At 43.6% G+C, this 19867-nt stretch overlaps 1 protein-coding gene across 1 annotated transcript in view; it reads right to left on the bottom strand.

The window, feature by feature from the left end:
• Positions 1-19867, bottom strand: part of LOC134337896 (tumor necrosis factor receptor superfamily member 5-like) — a 38928-nt gene that overhangs the window by 12068 nt on the left and 6993 nt on the right. The window contains exons 2-6 of the mRNA XM_063033235.1: positions 15271-15386; positions 12514-12618; positions 8358-8483; positions 3977-4120; positions 2572-2665 (exon numbers count right to left, since the gene is read on the bottom strand). Coding sequence (XP_062889305.1) covers positions 2572-2665; positions 3977-4120; positions 8358-8483; positions 12514-12618; positions 15271-15304 — 503 coding nt within the window. The 5' untranslated portion in view covers positions 15305-15386. The remainder of the gene's footprint in view (positions 1-2571; positions 2666-3976; positions 4121-8357; positions 8484-12513; positions 12619-15270; positions 15387-19867) is intronic.

Genomic DNA, 19867 nt, shown 5'->3' with positions numbered 1-19867 from the left:
ATATAAATATAATTGCGAAGAAAGCATGACAGAGCCTCTTCTTCCTCAGGAGTCTGCAGACTTTCAGCATGTCATCAAAAACCTTGGTAAACTTCTATAGATGTGTGCTGGAAGGTGCTGACTGGCTGAATTTCGGCCTGGTATGGGAACACCAATGCCGTTGAGTGGAAAATCCTACAAAAGGTAGTGGATTCAGCCCAGTACATCACCAGTAAAACCCTCCCAACCATTCTGCTCACCCACATGAATCATCATCATAGGAAAGCAGCATCCATCAAAGATCCTCACCACCCAGGCCATGTTCTTTTCTCGCTGCTGCCATCAGGTAGAAGGAACAAGAGCCTCAAAGCTCACACCACCACATTCAAGAACAGTTACTACCCTTCAACCATCAGGCTCTTGGTCAAAAGAGGATAGCTACACTCAGTTAAGGACTCTTTTATCTTGTTATTTCATGTTCATTATTTACTGGTATTTATTTGTATCTACATCTGCCCAGTTTGTTTACAGTTAGTTACAGTTACAGTCTGCAGATTTGCTAAGTATGCCCACTGAAAAAGATTCTCAGGGTTGTATGTGGTGACATATATGTACTCTGATAATAAATTTTACTTTGAACTTTGAACTACACCTGTGCACCTGCTCATTAATGCAAATATCTAATCAGCCAATCATGTGGCAGCAACCGAATGCCTAAAAGCATGCAGACATGGTCAAGAGATTTAGTTGCTGTTCAGACAAAACATCAGAATGGGGAAGAATGATGAAGAAATGTCACCCAAGTGACTTTCACAGTGGAGTGATTGTTGGTATCAGGCAGGGTGATTTGAGCATCTCAGAAACTATCAATCTCTTGGGATTTTTATGCAAATAGGTCTCCAGAGTTTACAGAGAATAGTGTGAAAAAGAAAAAAAAATCCACAGAGTGGCAGTTCTGTGGGCAAAAAGCATCTTGTGAGAGAGATCAGAAGAGAAAGGCCAGACTGGTTCAAGCTGACAGAAAGGTGACAGTAACTCAATTAACCATGTTTTACAACAGTGATGTGCAGGGCAGCATCGCTGATTACACAACACACCCAACTTTGAAGTAGACAGAGCCGCAGAAGAACACGACGATACTCAGTGGCATCCTCATTAGGCACAAGAGGTACTGGAATAAAGTCACTGCTGAGTGTCCATGACAAGTACAACGTAAAACTTACTTGCAACAGCATCAAGGCACGGAGCATCAGAGACACCACATTCACAATAAAAAAACATCAATTAAACACATTACACACAGGTTTTACTGGAAAGAATGCAATTAGAACAAAGACAGATCAGCATTGTTTCTGTAGTGTGGTTACTTAAGGATGAAGAAAAGTACTCTCGTCTTTTGCAGACTTTCTAAATTAAATTAGACTATCAAATTGATCTGTTTTTCATCTGGGAGTTGCTGCCTAAATGCAAAACTCCCAGTTATTCCTTAAGTGACTGATATTTGGGATACTGAAAGGTAGATCCAACCAATGAGTCAATTCACTGAAAGATCTCCCATCCAAGGCTAGGCAAAAGGAAGGAGATCTACATCAAAGGGCCAGGCAGTTTGTTTAGTTCTCTCTAATGAAAGAAGTGAAACAGACCACAGAGAAACATAGAACAATGTTTTCAACCAACAGGATTTCAACAATATTCTAACTTGTTAACAGAACATTAGTGTAAATGATTAATTGTTTCTGAATGGCGAATTGTGAAAGACTTGGAGCGATCCGGGTTCAGTTCCTGAGCTGCCAGTTAGTAATTTTGTATATTCTGCTCACGTCTGCATGGATTTCCTCCCAAAGTCCAAAGACGTACTGGTTGGTAGGATCATTGGTCATTGTAAATTGTCCCGTGATTAGGCTGGGATTAAATTGGGAGATGTTGAGCAGCATGAGTCAAAAGGCCAGAAGGGCCTACTCCATGCTGTATTTCAATAAATAAAGGTTGTTTATTGTCATTTTCAGTGCACAAGTATAAAGGAGAACAAAACGATTGATACTCGGATTCGATGGAACATAAAACAAAACAGAATACACATAAATTCTACTCCTAAATCTTATGGTCATGTAGTAGGTTCTGGGGAGAAGGCAGGAGAATGGGGTTGTGGAAAGGGAGGATAATAAATCATCCATGATGGAACAGGAAAGCATACTCGATGGGTTCAATGGTCTAATTCTGCTCCTATGTCTTATGTTCTTAAAGAATACAATAAAGAAAAAACAAAAAACCCACAATAAATATAAAAGTAATCCTGTAAAACACAATGTACAAGTAACTGTTATATTCACAGACTGATTATATGCACATAAAGTGCTGCTGGGTGATGTGTATGTAGTGGTGTGGGGAGTGGTGTGTTGGGTTAATGTGGGGAGGTGTTGATCAGCCTGACAGCTTGGGGGAAGTAACTGGTTTTGAGTCTAGTGATCCTGGCATGGTCGCTGTGTGGCCTCTTCCCTGATGGGTTAGGACAATAAGAAAATAAGTATTGCAAAAAACCAACAAGAGGTGGTACTTTCTGAACATGGATACCATGGAGTTTAAAGTACTTACACTGTCCAGCTCTTACACTCTTCAGTTGTTGAAACTTTGCTTGAAAATGTTCCGTGAGGACATTTCTCACACACTGTATCTTTGAAAGGTGTTCCTGAAACACAGAATCAATGTCATTGTGGGTAACTTATAGAGTCTGTAATACCACTGTCAGAGAGACCTTGTTACTTTCCACACTCCTCTTCAAATAGCTAATTTTCTTCACATATGAGCAATATTTAACAATGAATCAAATAAATGTTCACTTTCTGCACTTCCACTTTCAACAGTGATGAAGTTGTCACCTGTAGTATGTTGAAAATATCAAAGAATCCACCTCACTGAGTAGTTCTGTGTTTAGGAGAAATACTTTTTGAACCTGTTTTAACATCCAGAAAGACCTTCAGTCAGTTACTAGGGTCTAGAAATATACCCATGTTTCTTGGTCACACCCCTGTACAAATAACACTCCCAGCTCCGAGCAGCACAGGAATGGAACAGGCTATCGTGTTTTCCTTTCCTAATGGAGGAATAGTGTGTGGGCCTCTGTATCAGCTGAAGAATTTGCTCAGACTTTGGAATAACAGTGACAGAAGAGAGCAGATAAGGCAATAACAAAGTAATAATGATATCAGAGATGAGGAAGAACTTCTTTAACCAGAGGGTAGTGAATCTGTGTAATTTCTTGCCACAGATGGCTGTAGAGGCCAAGTTATTGGGTATATTTAAAGAGGGGTTTGAGAAGTTTTTGATCAGTATGGGCATCAAAGGTTACAAGGGGACAGGGTTGAAAGGGAGAATAAATCAACCATGAAGGAATGGTGCAGCAGACCCGATGGTCCAAATGGCCTAATTCTGCTCCTATGTCTTATTGCCTTATGGTCTTAGTACATTAATTACAAGTACAAACACAATTCTTGCCGTGTCAGTGCTTTTTAGACTTGATGGACCAAATGGCCTAATTCTGCTCTTATGTCTTATTGTCTTATTCTGAGCTATTCAACATAGAATTGGCGCAGATCAAGGGGAACATAGAACATAGAATAGTACAGCACAGTACAGGCCCTTCCGCCCACAATGTTGTGCTGACCCTTAAACCCTGCCTCCTATATAACCCCACACCTTAAATTCCTCCGACCTTCTGTGGTCAGGAGTGCAGGCAGTCCAGCAATAAAATGGACAATAGTGACTGAAAATCAAGACTGCCCAAAAGAGGGTAAAAATGGGAAGTGGGATGAATTAGCTTCTTAAAATACAAATCCAAAGCCATTTCAGTTACACTCAAAGAACTAACAGCAAGCTGCCATTGCCAGTAGGGGGCCTCAGGCAGCCATCCTCAGAACAAACTCCAGATGGTGCCAGAGATTTCAATTTCCCCTGTCCTGCCCAGGGCACAGCACTTAGTAACGACACTCCATCGACCTACCTTTCTCTTTAACTCCTTCACCAGGTGGGCATTCTGAGTGCTTTCTGACCATCTGACAATTAGCAATGCAATAATACCCTTTCCTGGGCTCACATATCGTATTGTGAAAGGCAGTACAGTTTTCTTTAGTTTGTAGTCCAGGCTCTGTAAATACAAAAACATTTATGAGGTTGATATTGAATGACAATAAACTGTTTTCTGTTTCAAGTTAGACAGAAGAAGACATCAAAATGAATCAGGATTTGGCTGCTAAACCCCTTGTGTCTGTGCCACCATTCAAAAAGATAGCTCAGCACCTTTCTCTTACACTAACCCCACATCACTCAAAATCTGAAAATATATCACACTTGGTCTTAAACACACATAACTGGTGAGCCTCTCAAAGTAGCTGTGCTCTCACTCTGAGACTGTGGCTCCAGTGTTCCAGATGCCCCAGCAAGGGAAGATGTTATTCTTGTCAATCCCACTAAATTATTTTTTTTTTTTTTTTTTTTTTTTTAAAAAAGGTGTTGTATGATCATCTCTCATTCCAAACTCTAGAGTAACATGCCCCTGTTAATCTTTCCTCACAAGACAATTCCTTATCCCAGGAATTCTTGTTGGGTTTCTTCTATCAAAAATATGTCTATCTTCAGACCAAGACACCAGATGTGTACACAACATCCCAGGTACAGTCTCACAAGAGCTCCACAAACATTTAAAATACACTCCATTTTCCCATTATTATTCAAAGTGAATAAAGAATTTTATATTCCATTTACCATATGTCACCCATTCACTTAGCAGGTTCATATCCTTCCATTAACTTACTCTGCCACCTGCTTTGTATCTGAAGCAAACTTAACATATCACTCAAAAAGCAAAAATTGCACATGTTGGAAAATTGAAATAAAAACAGGAATTGCTATAAATATTAAGCAACAACATAACAACAAATTTCACGACAAATGCCAGTGATATTAAACCTGATTCTGGTCTTCAGAATTAGCTGATCTGTCGAGAGAGAGACAATACAGTCCTTTTTATTCCTTCCTGTTACCATTTCCTTTTAACAGGTTCTAACATTTCTCGATTGACTCATTCTGAGCTAACTGGTCTGTGTCACAACCAGTGCAGCCAGTACATCAAAAGACAAACTTTTTAATGATGTGAAATGCAGTAATTTATTGCAGCTCTCTATTGTCCCCAGACCAATGATTCACCACTATTTCTGGGAGCTTTCTGCATTTTTTTCTCTGAAGACAGGCATAGAATATTAATTTCTCAAACACTTGCTTATTTACCAATTTATCATGTCTCAAGGATCAAAAGGAGCAACCTTATTCACCACATACATTTACATGAATCAGGAACTTGCTCTGGTGTGTTGGGTCGACAAGTAAAAAGAATGCACATGAACCAGATGTTCATTTGCTATTTTCCTTTCTCACAACTTAACCTTTTATGGTCTTATTTTCTGCTTCTGACCAAATTTGTCTAGTATTCTGCGTGCCTTTTTCATGTCAATTTGTTGATCATCCTCTGAAATCCGAAAGCAGAATCCCATTCCTCACCTTCAAGGCAGTCCATTCCTTTCATATAATAATCAATAGAACACATACAATCCGGGTGAAGATGCCTGGGGAATACTGTTTTCCAGATTAGAGGCCTCTGACCAGTGGGACATCAAAGTGATTGCTGCTGGGTACTCTTATTGTGCATCATGCAGATCAATGATTTATCACTACCTTAAGAACCCGAAGGATCAGAAATTAAATCAAGATGCAACAAGTAATACCTGTTTGATTGATGAACAACAGTTGTTGGCACCTGGGCAAGGAGCCAGCCTATATGGAAGTTTACTCGATACAAGTTTATTCTTGTCCACGGTATAGCTAAAAAATGTTGCATTAACGTATTACCTTGTTCAACCTTGATCGTAAGAACGATCAATAATTAGTATTTTCAGGTGCACGATGATTCTGTATTGAGACTAATATGTTTCATGTAACTTTCTGCAGTTTCACAAAGTTTTCTCATTAAAACCCTGAAGAAAGTTGCCGGCTCTGGAGATTCTTGAGGTGTTTAATTCCTTGCCCAGCTTTGCACACAACGCACTGCGAGGGCAGTTGAGATAAGTCTTTAGAATGTGGGAGGAAACTGGAGCATTCAAAGGAAACCCATGTGATCATGGGGAGAACGTACAAACTCCTTACAGACAGCGGTGAGAATCCGACTCCAATCTCACAGCTGGTGAGCTGTAGTGTTACACTAACCACTACGTCACTATGCTACCCGTTCTGAACCTAGTAAGTTACGGTCTACCGGGGGTCTCTATTCTCAATCCTCAAGTCCAAATTTTAGGTTCCCGATTCCTGGAACCCAGAATTCCTAATTACTATCCGGTCCTCTGAACTCTGCTTGCTGCCTGTGCTTTAAATGCCTGGTCCCTACTCTCCAATCCCATGTTCCTGAACGCTGGCTTAAATCCTGAATTCCAAATCCCTGTCTCCTGCCTAGAATTCTCAATCTCCATCCTAGGTTCTGAATTCCAACTATCTACGCTCATCAGCAGCGGCAGCATCCGTACGCCTTGAGAGATGATGGTGTGACACTTTTTCTGGTGATCCTTGGGGCTGTAGACCTGGGGTACTATTTGCATTTTCTTGAGTGGCTGTACAGACCAACCCTACGGTGACAGTCTCTTTCACAGCAGCTGCAGGTGGTGGAAGAGGGTTCTACAGCTCTGGCTTTTCTTCTGGCTCTCTTGTTGATGAGCAGTTTGGTCCTTGCTACCTCAGCACGTTGTCTACTGCTTTTGCAGCCCTCCATGCTGTCTGATCTTTAACTGTTTCCTCCCATGTGCTGAGGTCGATGTCTGCCAGCTTCACGTCACACCTGCAGACGTCCCTGTAGCGGGGGCACGGTCTTCCTTTTGGAGATAATGCTCGCCACAAACCACGTCCTTGGGAATGTGACCCTGGTCCACCCATTTGACATGGCCCAACTATCTGAGACGTCTGTGGCTGGAGAGTGCGTGGATGCTGCAGGTGTCAGCCCATTGTAGAACCTGTTGGTGATTCTGTCCTACCAGGAGATGAGCAAGATGCACCTGAGGAAGCGTAGGTGGAATGAGCTTAGCCTCTTATCTTGCCGGATGTATGGTGTCCAAGCCTCGCTGGCGTAGCGGAGTGTGCTGAGCACACACACTGGGTACACACTCAGCTTGGTCTTTGTCAGCTGTCTGTTGCTCCACACTCTCTTGTTCAGTCTGGACATGACAGCTGCAGCTTTGCCAATCCTCCTGTTCTCCTCCGCTTTGAGGGATAGAAGCTGGTGATGGTCGACCTAAGATAGGCGAAGGAGTTGACTACATCCAGAGAGCCACTATTAAGGGTGATGTTTGGGGGCGATTCTGCACCCTGGGTCATGACGTTTATTTTCTTCAGACTGATGGTCAACTCAAACTCCTTGCAGGCACGGGCAAAGCGGTTAGTCAGATGTTGGAGTCTGCCTTCAGTGTGTGATGTCAATGCTGCATCATCTGCAAACAACATCTCATGGACGAGGGCTGTCCTAACTTTGGCCTTGGAGTGCAAGCAATCAATGTTGAACAGCTTACCATCAGCTCCTGGGTAAAGATAGACTTCAGTGCAGTCTGCAAAAGCAGAGGGAACCAGCGTGGAGAAGAAGATTCCAGCTAGGTGCCAGGACACAAGCTCATTTCACTCCACTGCTCACTGGGAAGGCATCAAAAGCTGCTCCATTGAAGCAGCCGAGCTGCTGAATTCCAGGTTTCTACACTCAGTGGCCATTTGATTAGGTACCTCCCGTATCTACTCAAGTGGGCGCTGAGTGTACATTCGTGGTCTTCTGCTGCTGAGGCAAATCCACTTCAAGGTTCGACATGTTGTACATTCGGGGACACTCTTCTGCACACCACTGCTGTAACGTCTGGTGATTTGAGTTACTGTCCTCTTCCTCTCAGTTTGAACTAGTCTGGCCATTCGCCTCTGACCTCTCTCACTAACAAGGCCTTTTTGCCCAGAGAACTGTTGCTCATTGGATTTTTGTGTTTTTCACTCCATTCTCTAACCTCTAGAGACTGTTGTGTGTGCACGTATGGGGGGGGGGGGGTGGAAAACGCAGGTCAGCAGTTTCTTAATACTCAAACCACCCTATCTGGCACCAACAATTATTCCACAGTCAAAGTCACTTAGATCACACTTCTTCCCTATTCTGATGTTTGGTCTGAAAACAACTGAACTCCCTAACCATGTCCGCATGCTTTTGTCCATTGCGTTGCCACCACATGATTGGTTGATTTGATATTTGCATTAAAATGCAGGTGTACAAGTGTACCTAATAAAGTGGCCACTGAGTGTAAATTCTCAATCCATACCTTGATCACATGATCTACACTCCAAACATTTCTCCGATCCAGTGTAACGGTCAGCGTATTCTCCATCTGGGCATCGTTCACACTCTGTGCTGGTCTGACGAGTGCAGTGTTGAGATACTCTCGAACCTGCAACAAGACAAGGTGTGCATGGGAAAAGGCAGGCATGGGATTACAAAGCAATCAGGTAACCAGTTACAATGCAGCTCATTTCAAACAAAACCTCACCTGAGAAATGGTATTGTTACTAAACAAGTAAAATTAACTCAGGATCATTATGATACATAACAGGGTTTGTGTTAGCAAATTGGAATTGAGGTCTTTCTTTGATAGACCACTGGTCACACTGTAGCTCTGTGGGTTTGGGGCGGTTGATAAGGCCAATGTGGGCTACACAGTCTCCACCACAGTGGAGTATGTGACTGGGCAGGTTTGTGAGATGGCACATTTATTCTTCTATTTACACTGGATAATATTCTTTTATTATCTGTCTGTTCCCAACAAGTTGAATTGAATTGACTTTTATTACTTACATCCTTCATAAACATGAGGAGTAAAAATCTTTACGTTATGCTTCCATTCAAATGTGCAATTATGGTAATTTATAACAAATGTTATATACAACAGGATAGTCAATATATCACAGAAATACAGTTGTATCACCATGAATTAATCAGTTTGATGGCCTGGTGGAAGAAGCTGTCCTGGAGCCTGTTGGTCCTGGCTTTTATACTGCGGTACCGTTTCCCAGATGGTAGCTGCTGGAACAATTTGTGGTCGTGGTGACTCAGATCCCCAATGATCCTTCGGGCATTTTTTTTTTTTTTTTTTTTTTAAACACACCTTTATTTGTAAGTGTCCTGAATAGTGGGAAGTTCACATCTACAGATGCTCTGGGCTGTCCAGACCACTCTCTGCAGAGTCCTGCAATTCAGGGAAGTACAGTTCCCATACGGCCCATCAAGATGCTCTCAATCGTGCCCCTATAGAAAGTGCTTAGAATTTTGGGGGCTACACAAAACTTCTTCAACCATTTGAAGTGAGAGAAACACTTGTGCTTTTTTCACCACACAGCCGGTATGTACAGACCATGTGAGGTCCTCGGTGATGTTTACGCCAAGGAACATAAAGCTGTTCACCCTGTCAACCCCAGATCCATTGATGTCAATAGAGGTTAGCCTGTCTCCATTCCTCCTGTAGTCCACAATTAGCTCCTTTGTTTTTGCGACATTGAGGGAGAGGTTGTTTTCTTGACACCACTGTGTCAGGGTGATGACTTCCTCTCTGTAGGCTGCCTGATTATTTCAGATTCAGCCCATTAGTGTAGTGCCGTCAGCAAATTTCATTAGCGGATTTGAGCTGTGGGTGGCGACACAGTCATGGGTATACAGAGAGTAAAGGAGGGAGCTTAGTACACAGCCGTGAGGGGCACCTGTGTTGAGGGTCAGAGAGGCAGAGGTGAGGGAGCGCACTCTTACCACCTGCTGGCGATTTCAGCAGAAGTCCAGGATCCAGCTACACAGGCAGGGTGAAGGCAGAGGTCTCTGAGCTTCTTGTAAAGCCTGGAGGGTCTTATGGTGTTGAATCAGAAGACACTATAGCGCAGAAACAATCCCTTCAGCCATGTAGTCCTTGCTGACCTTGTCTTCTGCATAGCCCCATCCATGGAGAATCATGGCCTTCCAGACCTCTCATCCATGTTCCCATCCAATTGAAGTCACAACTATCATTTTGCCTGGCAACTCATTCCATGCACGCACTCTAGTCTCACCAAACCTGAGGTGATAAAACCCGTAAGCATTCACTCTTTGGATAACCCTCAATTTTTTGAAATTTATTTCTTTACGGGATGTGGACGTCACCAGCTAAGCCAGCATTTACTGCCCATCCCTAGTTGCCATTGAGAAGGTGGTGACGAGCTGCCTTCTTGAACCACTGCAGTCCCTGAGGTGTAGGCACACCCAATGTGTTCTTAGAGAATTCCATGATTTTGACCCAGCAACAATGAAGAAATGATGATGTTTCCAAATAGTCATACTCATACTTTATTGATCCCAGGGGGAAATTGGTTTTTGTTACAGTTGCATCATAAATAATTAATAGTAATAGAGCGATAAATAGTTAAATAGTAATATGTAAAGTATGCCAGTAAATTATGAAATAAGTCCAGGACCAGCCTATCGGCACAGTGTGTCTGACCCTCCAAGGGAGGAGTTGTAAAGTTTGATGGCCACAGGCAGGAATGACTTCCTATGATGCTCTGTGCTGCATCTTGGAGGAATGAGTCTCTGGCTGAATGTACTCCTGTGCCCACCCATGGATGGGAGACATTGTCCAAGATGGCATGCAACTTAGACAGCATCCTCTTTTCAGACACCAGCGTCAGAGAGTCCAGTTCCATCCCCACAACATCACTGGCCTTACGAATAAGTTTGTTGATTCTGTTGGTGTCTGCTACCCTCAGCCTGCTGCCCCAGCACACAACAGCAAACATGATCGTGTTGGTCACCACAGACTCGTAGGACATCCTCAGCATCGTCCGGCAGATGTTAAAGGACCTCAGTCTCCTCAGGAAATAGAGATGGCTCTGACCCTTCTTGTAGACAGCCTCAGTGTTCTTTGACCAGACCAGTTTATTGTCAATACGTATCCCCAGGTATTTGTAATCCTCCACCATGTCCACACTGACCCCCTGGATGGAAACAGGGGTCACCGGTGCCTTAGCTCTCCTCAGGTCTACTACCAGCTCCTTGGTCTTTTTCACATTAAGCTGCAGATAATTCTGCACACACCATGTGACAAAGTTTCCTACAGTAGCCCTGTACTCAACCTCATCTCCCTTGCTGATGCATCCAACTATGGCAGAGTCATCCGATAAGTTCTGAAGATTACAAGACTCTGAGCAGTAGTTGAAGTCTGAGGTGTAAATGGTGAAGAGAAAGGGAGACAAGACAGTCCCCTGTGGAGCCCCAGTGCTGCTGATCACTCTGTCGGACACACAGTGTTGCAAGCACACGTACTGTGGTCTGCCAGTCAGGTAATCAAGAATCCATGACACTAGGAAATCAGGATGGTGAGTGACTTGGAAGGGGATTTCCAGGTGGCGGTGTTCCCAGATATTGCTGTTCTCCTCCTTCTAGATGATAGTGGTCGTGGGTCAGGAAGGAGCTGCCTTAGGAACTTTGGTGTGTCGTTGCAGTGCATCTTGTAGATAGTACACACTACTGCAGCTGTTCATCAGCGGTGGAGGGATTGGATGCTTGTGGAAGGGGTACCAATCAAGTAGGCTGCCTTGTACTGGATGGTATCAAGCTTCTTGAGTGTTGATGGGGCTGCACTCATCCAGGCGAATGGCGAGTATTCCATTGCACTCCTCACCTGAGCCTTGTAGATAGTGGACAGACTTTGGGGAGTCAGATGTCACTCCTGCAGTGATATCCTGAGGATGAGATGACTGACCTCCAACGACCACAGCCACCTTCCTTTCTGTCAGGTATGATTCCAACCAGCAGAGGGGTTTCCATTGACTCCATTTTAGCTTGAGCACCTTGATGCCATACTCAGTCAAATGCTACCCTGATATTGAGGGCTATCACTCACTTCACCTCTGGTACTTATTTCTTTGGTCCTAGTTTGGACAAAGGAGGTGATGAAGTCAGCAGCTGAATGGCCTTGACAGAACCCAAACTGGGCATCTGTAAGCAGGTTATTGCCGAATAGGTGCTGCATGATAGCACTGTTGATGACCACTTCCACTACGCTGATGATCTCAGAACAGTTACATTACTTTGCTCAAATCTCAGAAGGGTTTGCTTCAGGAAGCTGGCGTTGTGCCTACCTACGACACCGTGGCCCATCCATCAGAGCCAGCTGACCAGTGCTGGGGTTACAGGCCTGTGAACAACATTGATGTCAGATCCCTCAGAAACTGGTCATTTACATGAATGAGAAACCAATTACTCTGCAGAAATATTAAAGACAGACCTTCAATTCTCTATAACCAAAGGAGAAAGAGCAATCTTTTATCTCATACTAAAAGGGAAATGTCACTAATGAATCATTTATTAATTTTAACCACTCATACTTTAAGCATTTTTAAGTTTTAAAAAATCTATAGTTTATAGTGGTAGGGATTCTATACGATAGAGGCATGGCTTACCTGCTTCACACGATGGACAGCACAAACCATTATGTTTATACTCCCATTCTGTACAATCATCTACATGTGAAGCTTCTATTAACACCAATGACAGGATCAGATAACCTGTAATTAAATAGTTAAATTGAGGGATTTTAATAGTGCTGAAGAAATATTTCCTGTTGAAATCACACAGCATTACTGGTGATTATTTTAAAAGTTATTTTGCTGTAATCCATAAATTAAGTGTATTCAAGAATGGGAGCAGATAGCCCAGGAAATTATAGACCAGTGAGTCTCACTTCAGTGGTTGGTAAGTTGATGGAAAAGATCCTGAGCGGTAGGATTTATGAACACTTGAAGAGGCATAATATGATCAGGAATAGTCAGCATAGCTTTGTCAAAGGCAGGTTGTGCCTTATAAGCCTGATTGAATTTTTTGAGGATGTGACTAAACACATTGATGAAGGTAGAGCGGTAGATGTAGTTCAGCAAGGCATTTGATAAGGTACCCCATGCAAGGCTTATTGAGAAAGTACGGGGGCATGGGATCCAAGGGGACATTGCTTTGTGAATCCAGAACTGGCTTGCCCACAGAAGGCAAAGAATGGTTGTAACATGTAGGGAAGAATTAACAGTGAGAGAGAAGTGCAAGACACTTGGGATCAATTTTGGTTGTAAGTTAATTTAAACTTAAATTAGAACTTCTTTCTGTCTCTAAGTTTTATTTGTTTTCCTGGCATGGGATGGCTGTGTGAATATGCTGTACTGTATCTGCTCTGTGATATGCTGTGCTGCTTTGTAAAATAAAAATAAATAATAATAAAAATCTGAATTTAAAAAAAGTTGTAGATGTGTCATATTCTGCATGGAGGTTGGTGACCAGTGGTGTGGTCAGGAATCTGTTCTGGGACCCCTTCTCTTCATGATTTTTATAAATGACCTGGATGAGGAAGTGGAGGGATGGGTTAGCAAATTTGCTGATGGCACAAATGTTGAGGGAGTTGTGGATAGCGTGGAGGGCTGTCAGAGATTACAGCGGGACATTGATAGGATGCAAAAATGGGTTGAGAAGTGGCAGATGGAGTTCCACCCAGAGGTGATTCATTTTGGTAGGTCAAATATGATGGCAGAATATAGTATTAATGGTAAGGCTCTTGGCAGTGTGGAGGATCAGAGGGATCTTGGGGTCAGAGTCCATAGGATACTCAAAGCTGCTACGCAGGTTGACTCTGTGGTTAAGAAGACATACGGTGCATTGGCCTTCATCAACCGTGGGATTGAGCTAGGAGCTGAGAGGTAATGTTGCAGTTATATAGAATTCTGGTCAGGCCCCACTTGGAGTACTGTGCTCTGTTCTGGTTGCCTCACTACAGGAAGGATATGGCAAACATAGAAAGGTTGCAGAGGAGATGTACAAGGATGTTGCCTGGATTGGGGAGCTTGCCTTCTGAGAATAGGTTGAGTGAACTTGGCCTTTTCTCCTTGGAGCCACAGAGGATGAGAGGTGACCTGATAGAGGTGTTTGAGATGATGAGAGGCATTGATCGTGAGGATAGTCAGATGTTTTTTCCCAGGGCTGAAATGGCTAACATAAGGGGGCAGTTTAAGCTGCTTGGAAGGACGTACAGAAGAGATGTCAGGGGCAAGTTGTTTTTTTTTATTATACATAGAGAGTGGTGAGTGCATGGAATGGGCTGCTGCCCACAGTGGTGGAGGCAGATATAATAGGGTCTTTCAAGAGGATAGGTACATGGAACTTAGAAAAAATAGAGGGCTATGGGTAACCCTAGGTAATTTCTAAAGCAAGTACATGTTCAGCACAGCATTGTGGGCTGAAGGGCCTGTATTGTGCTGTAGGTTTTCAATCTTTCTATGTTTCTATCTCACAAAGCAGTACAGATTTACAACTACAATCAAAAGAACACTCCTGCTTTCCATCAAATGGTCAGGGCAACTTCTTAGCAGATTTCAATGTCTAGATAATTACAGAAAGGTATTTTTGTGATGAGTACAGAATTTGATTGATAATTAAGTGAAAATAAGCCTTAACAGTTACTCAGCTTACTTCAAAAGTCATTGTACTTGAAAGTTTTTTGAACACAGAAAATGCTGAAAGTTTTCAGCAAGTCACTTAGTATCTGAGGGAAAGAAACAGTTGACTTTTCAGGTTATCGAGCAAATTACTGCAGATGCTGGAAAAACAATAAAAAGCAAACTCTAGGATGCTCAATTGCTATTTCTCTGGCAGATCACTTGCTTAAACTCCAGTTCCACCTGTTCAGAGGTGGTTGACAAGGCAAATTTCGACTCCACAGACTCCACCACAGTGGAGCGTGTGACTGGCTGGGTGAGTAGTTTGTGAGATGGTGTGATTCTTCTATTTACACTGGGTTTCCAATAGTGACAGAGTCACCCACACTGAATGAGTGTTACTGAATATTCTGAAACAAAACTGGCAACACAATCTTCACCTACCCACAATGACTCTGCTGTTGTATTGTTGAAAGCTGGAGCCACATTTTTCCACCTTGAACCCCTTGGACTCCGTCCTATCACAGACATTCCATGTGTTTCATCCCATCCACCCCACTTTTCCTTTCTCACTTTTCAGCTCTGACAGGGTTATTTATCAGTATATTTTATTTTCCTCTCAGCAGATACTGCCTGACCAATCAAAATTACGCATTGGTTTTACTGAAAACATGTAAAGATAACTGTGTAGAAGTATAATATTTTAATCTGGTGAATGGTCTTTGAATGGGACCAACTACATACCTGAGAATAACATTGCAAGTTTAGAGATCCCCATCCAATGATGAACAATGCCGTCAACAATGAGAAGTTTTGGATGACAGTCTGTGATTTCCAATCCTCACTCTTCTATAACCAATCTGTAAAACATGACAGCAAATAACAACATCCCGGTATTGGTCCTGATGTGGGATCGCAGCCTGAACTGTCGACTGTTTATTTATTTCCATAGATGCTGCCCGACCTACTGAGTTCCTCCAGAAATTTGTGTGGGTTGCTAAGCATTTAATAACACTATTTCCAACTTCAAATTTCAAATTGTAGAAATAGAAAAATGAAAAAAAGAGAAGTAATAATAAATAAAGTAATAGCTATTGAGAATATGAGTTGTAGACTCCTTGAACTGCGTCCATCGGTTGTGGAATCACTTCAGTGTTTGGATGGGTGAAGTTGTCTACACTGGCTCAGGAGCCTGATAAGAACACAAGAACAATTGGTGGGTGATAACTGTTGCTGAACCTGGTGGTGTGGGGATCACGGAAGGAACAGAATTAGAATATACATAAATGCCACAACAGAGTCAAATGCCACAATGACAGTGGACAGCGTAAAGATAATCTTTCATTACAAGATCTCCCAGCTCGTTGATACAATACTTCTTGCTGCACAATAAGGTAGGCAACAAGTATGTCAGCATAGGTGGCTGACTGATGACAGGAAATTCTGAAGCAATAAATTCTCAGAGTCGCTTTGGCACCCTGCGACCAGACATTGTCCGAGTGTCCGAGTCTACTAAGCAAGTGGTGCTGCTGGAGCTGACAGTCCCATGGGAAGATAGCTTGGAGGAGGCCTTTGAAAGGAAGCTCTCCAAGTACGCAGGACTGGTCAGCAACTGTCAGCAGGCTGGATGGAGAGCGAGGTGTCTCCCAGTGGAGGTTGGTTGTAGGGGATTCATAGCCCATTCTTTAGTTAGAGCCTTCAGCATTTTGGGCATCGAGGGAGAGAGGAAGAGGGGAGCCATCCGCAGTACCACCGATGCGGCAGAGAGGGCCTCAAGATAGCTGTGGCTCAAAAGAGGGGAGCCATGGAGTCATAAGTAGCTAGCCATCTGGACACAAGCTGGGGTCTGATCAGCCCCGGCTGGGTCACCTGGAGGAGGTTGTATGATGTTGAAAGACCCGAAACACCCGATGATTCCAGGAACATCACTGGAGATGTGTCCAGAAACGTCAATAGACGTATGTACACAGGTCTGGCAAATTTAAGTTTACATTTGGTGCCGAGACCCAGGAAGGGAATACCGAGGATTATTCCGAGACAGGGAGGGAAGAATCCAATAAAACCCCAGAGTTAATGGCTCCACAGAGACAACTGCCCACCCGCATGCTGTCCAGTTCAAGAGCAGTCGAGGAGGGACAGCCCGCAGTAATCCCTGCGTATGCATCCTAGAAGCCTCAAGAACTGATAATGATCATAAATCAGGCCCCAGATAGAAAAGAACCACCAGCACAGTTTGCTCAACATGTCCGCAGTACTCTACAAGTACATAATGCGACCCCACAAGATTTATTTGGTCTCTGCAACATGATTCTCTCAGCTGATCTGGGGCGGAAATGGAAGGCAGAATTAAGATACCAAACCTATCACAAGTTACAGGTGGGAATCTGTAATGAGAATGAACAGACAGACCAGACTATTCATGCCTTGGAGAGGGCTCTCCAACAACCTGTAAATATCACTAAAATACCTGAATGCAAACCTAAGCCTGAGAAATCGGGACCAGACTATCGGGTGCGATTTGTGGCCTGCTACGGCACTTTCACAGGAGACCAAGCCTCTAATAATGGGAATCCGTCCCCCCAGTTTAATGCCTTACTGCTTCAATGCTTACCAATTAAGTTAGCCAACATGATTAAAACTAATAATATGGATTGGCCTGGCAATGACCAAAATCGAATACGACGAGCTTTGACATATTACTGGGACACGGCTTTCGAGTCCCGATCAACCCAGAAGGGAACTAGTAGCCTGCAGTCCTGACGAAGGGTCTCGGCCTGAAACGTCGACTGCACCTCTTCCTAGAGATGCTGCCTGGCCTGCTGCGATCACCAGCAACTTTTATGTGTGTTGTAGGGATCTAGTAGTAAAGGTGAATATGTTCAGCGGGAAGGAGGACGCGAGCGGGCTATATCTGGGGATCATAAATGAACCGAAGCACAGAACGCATGTGGAATTCCAGGGGGACCCAGTGTGAGGTTTCATTTACAGCCACCACCAGTATGGGGTGTAATCTAGCAGAGTGAGACTTGCTCTGTCCGTTGGAAGTTGAGATTCTAAGCACAGACAAGGGTATCACCCTGGGACTAGTGAACAACTGACAGCTTCACCAGCTACCGACCCCCCAGTGGTGGGCACTTAATCTGGACTCCACTTCGCTTGAGCTCCCACTGCCAGCGGTCGACCCCCATGTGACCCTGTGCTATGACCCTACGGGGTGCGCCACTGAGGAAAGCCAATATTATTCACCCCTCGAGGGACAGAAGTTCCCAGTCACGGTGATTGGAGTGGTTAAAGGAAGAGAGGGCAGTGTATTACTGGCCGAAGTTCCAGATTCCCTTTGGCGACAGACAGGACTGGTGGTTCCCCATACCACTGTTAGGTTTGCCTTGGGTTCAAGCCAAAAAGCCTAAGGTTCCTTGCTGACACCTTGATGAAACAAGCCTCCAGCACCAAGGGAGACTGGCAAGACTTGGCCGCGGGCCAACTCCAATACTGGAAGGAGTCGGAGGTGAAGACGGGACATCCGTTAAGACATTTTTAATATTGACCGACCCCAAGACGTTGTACCCCATCTCCGGGCAATTTCAGGCCACGAAGTTGGCCGCACCAACTGCCCCCCATCCAGATCACTGTGAAAGAAGGACTCTCCCACCCCTTCGGCAATACCGCCTCAATCCTGAGGCAACGTTTTATGAGGATGGAAACTCTTTTGTCGATGCAGCAGGAAAACAATGTTCTGGCTATGCGATAAATGATGACAGTGAAGTAATTGAGCAAGCCTCCTTTGAAGCAGCTGTCTCTGCCCAGGAAGCTGAGCTACTGTATCGTAGCAACGGACTGAAGTGCAAACATTTACACAGATTCCCATTACACACTGACTACCAAATTTTGAGGATTCCTGACTCCCTCTGGACTCCCCCGCCCCACATTAGTAATGCTACCTTTGTAAACAACTTACTCACCGCTCTACAGCTACCTTGAGTTTTGAATATTATTAGATGTGCAGCCTATACTGGGGAATCTGATGAGATATCTAAAGGCAATGCTAGGGCTGATATAGCAGTTGAACAGACAGCCTTGAATCCCACACTTTTAGTCCCCTTGGGAACCCAGCAAGCTCCTATTAGACAAAATCTAAGGACGGGTATGCCAGATATGGGGGAAATACATACGTCCCTAAGGAGAGCACAAACAATGGTCCCAAATGGGTTGCCACACTGAACCTCAGACCAATTTATGGGTGACCCCTGCGGGACAGGTCTGTGTTCCCTCTGTATTTTGACTTATTTTGATAGATTATATAAATAATTGTACACACTTGGGCAAGGGGGGAAATGGTTAATACATTATTACAATCTTGGTGACACCCTGATTTCCAGAAAGCGAGCCACAGCATGTTTAATTTGTAGAAAACACGAATGCTGAAAAAGGGATGCCCTGTCTTTCTGAAGCTACCCCCTTGCCTGGTGGACCTTTTTCCTCTTTGCAACTTGATTTTATAGAATTACCTAGAGTACATTGTTATAAGTATTGCTTAGTGATAGTAGATGTATTTAGCAGATGGATTGAAGCTGTTCCTACAACTAATAATACTGCTGTGACTGTTGTGAAAATATTGCTAAAAGAAATAATTCCTCACTATGGACTTCCAGAAATGATAAACTTGGACAATGGGCCACATTTTTTTGCCAAAATAAATGAGGAAGTCTGTAAAGAACTTGCTATAAAACAGCAGTTCCACTATACCCATCATCAGAAAGTAGCCGGAACAGTGGAACGAGCCAATGGTACCTTGAAAGATAAGTTGGCCAAACTTACACAATTGACTGGACTGACCTGGCTGAAGGTTTTACCCTTAGCCCTATTCCATATGAGAATCACGCCATCACGTAAGACGGAGTTATCACTTGCAGAAATTATCTACGGGAAGCCTTTGAGAACCCCATGGGGACCCCGACCTTGTTTGTCGCTTCTCCCCAAAAGCTTACCTGCAAAATTAGATATGCATAACTTGGGGGAGGAGATGGGAAAATATTAATGCAAATTAACTGAAACTTTCCACAGCTTGCATTCACAAGTACGACAGGCCTATCGGGAAGACGAAACCCAGCCTGAAGGTGACTACCCCAAAATTGAGCCTGGAGATTTTGTCCTGATCAAGAACTGGGATCGAGGGAAACTCAGACCTCGGTGGAGAGGACCATTCACCATGACTGATTCTAAATATTTCACAACAACCAAGAAAGGAGAAATCTTCCAACTCAAAAAGCAGAACAAGTAATTAGAAACCATAGAAACATTACAGCACAGAAACAGCCTTTTGGCCCTTCTTGGCTGTGCC

The sequence above is a fragment of the Mobula hypostoma genome, chromosome 25 (genome assembly GCF_963921235.1).
Source record: "Mobula hypostoma chromosome 25, sMobHyp1.1, whole genome shotgun sequence".
Classification (NCBI taxonomy): Eukaryota; Metazoa; Chordata; class Chondrichthyes; order Myliobatiformes; family Myliobatidae; genus Mobula; species Mobula hypostoma.
This window is presented reverse-complemented; position numbering and strand designations above follow the sequence as displayed.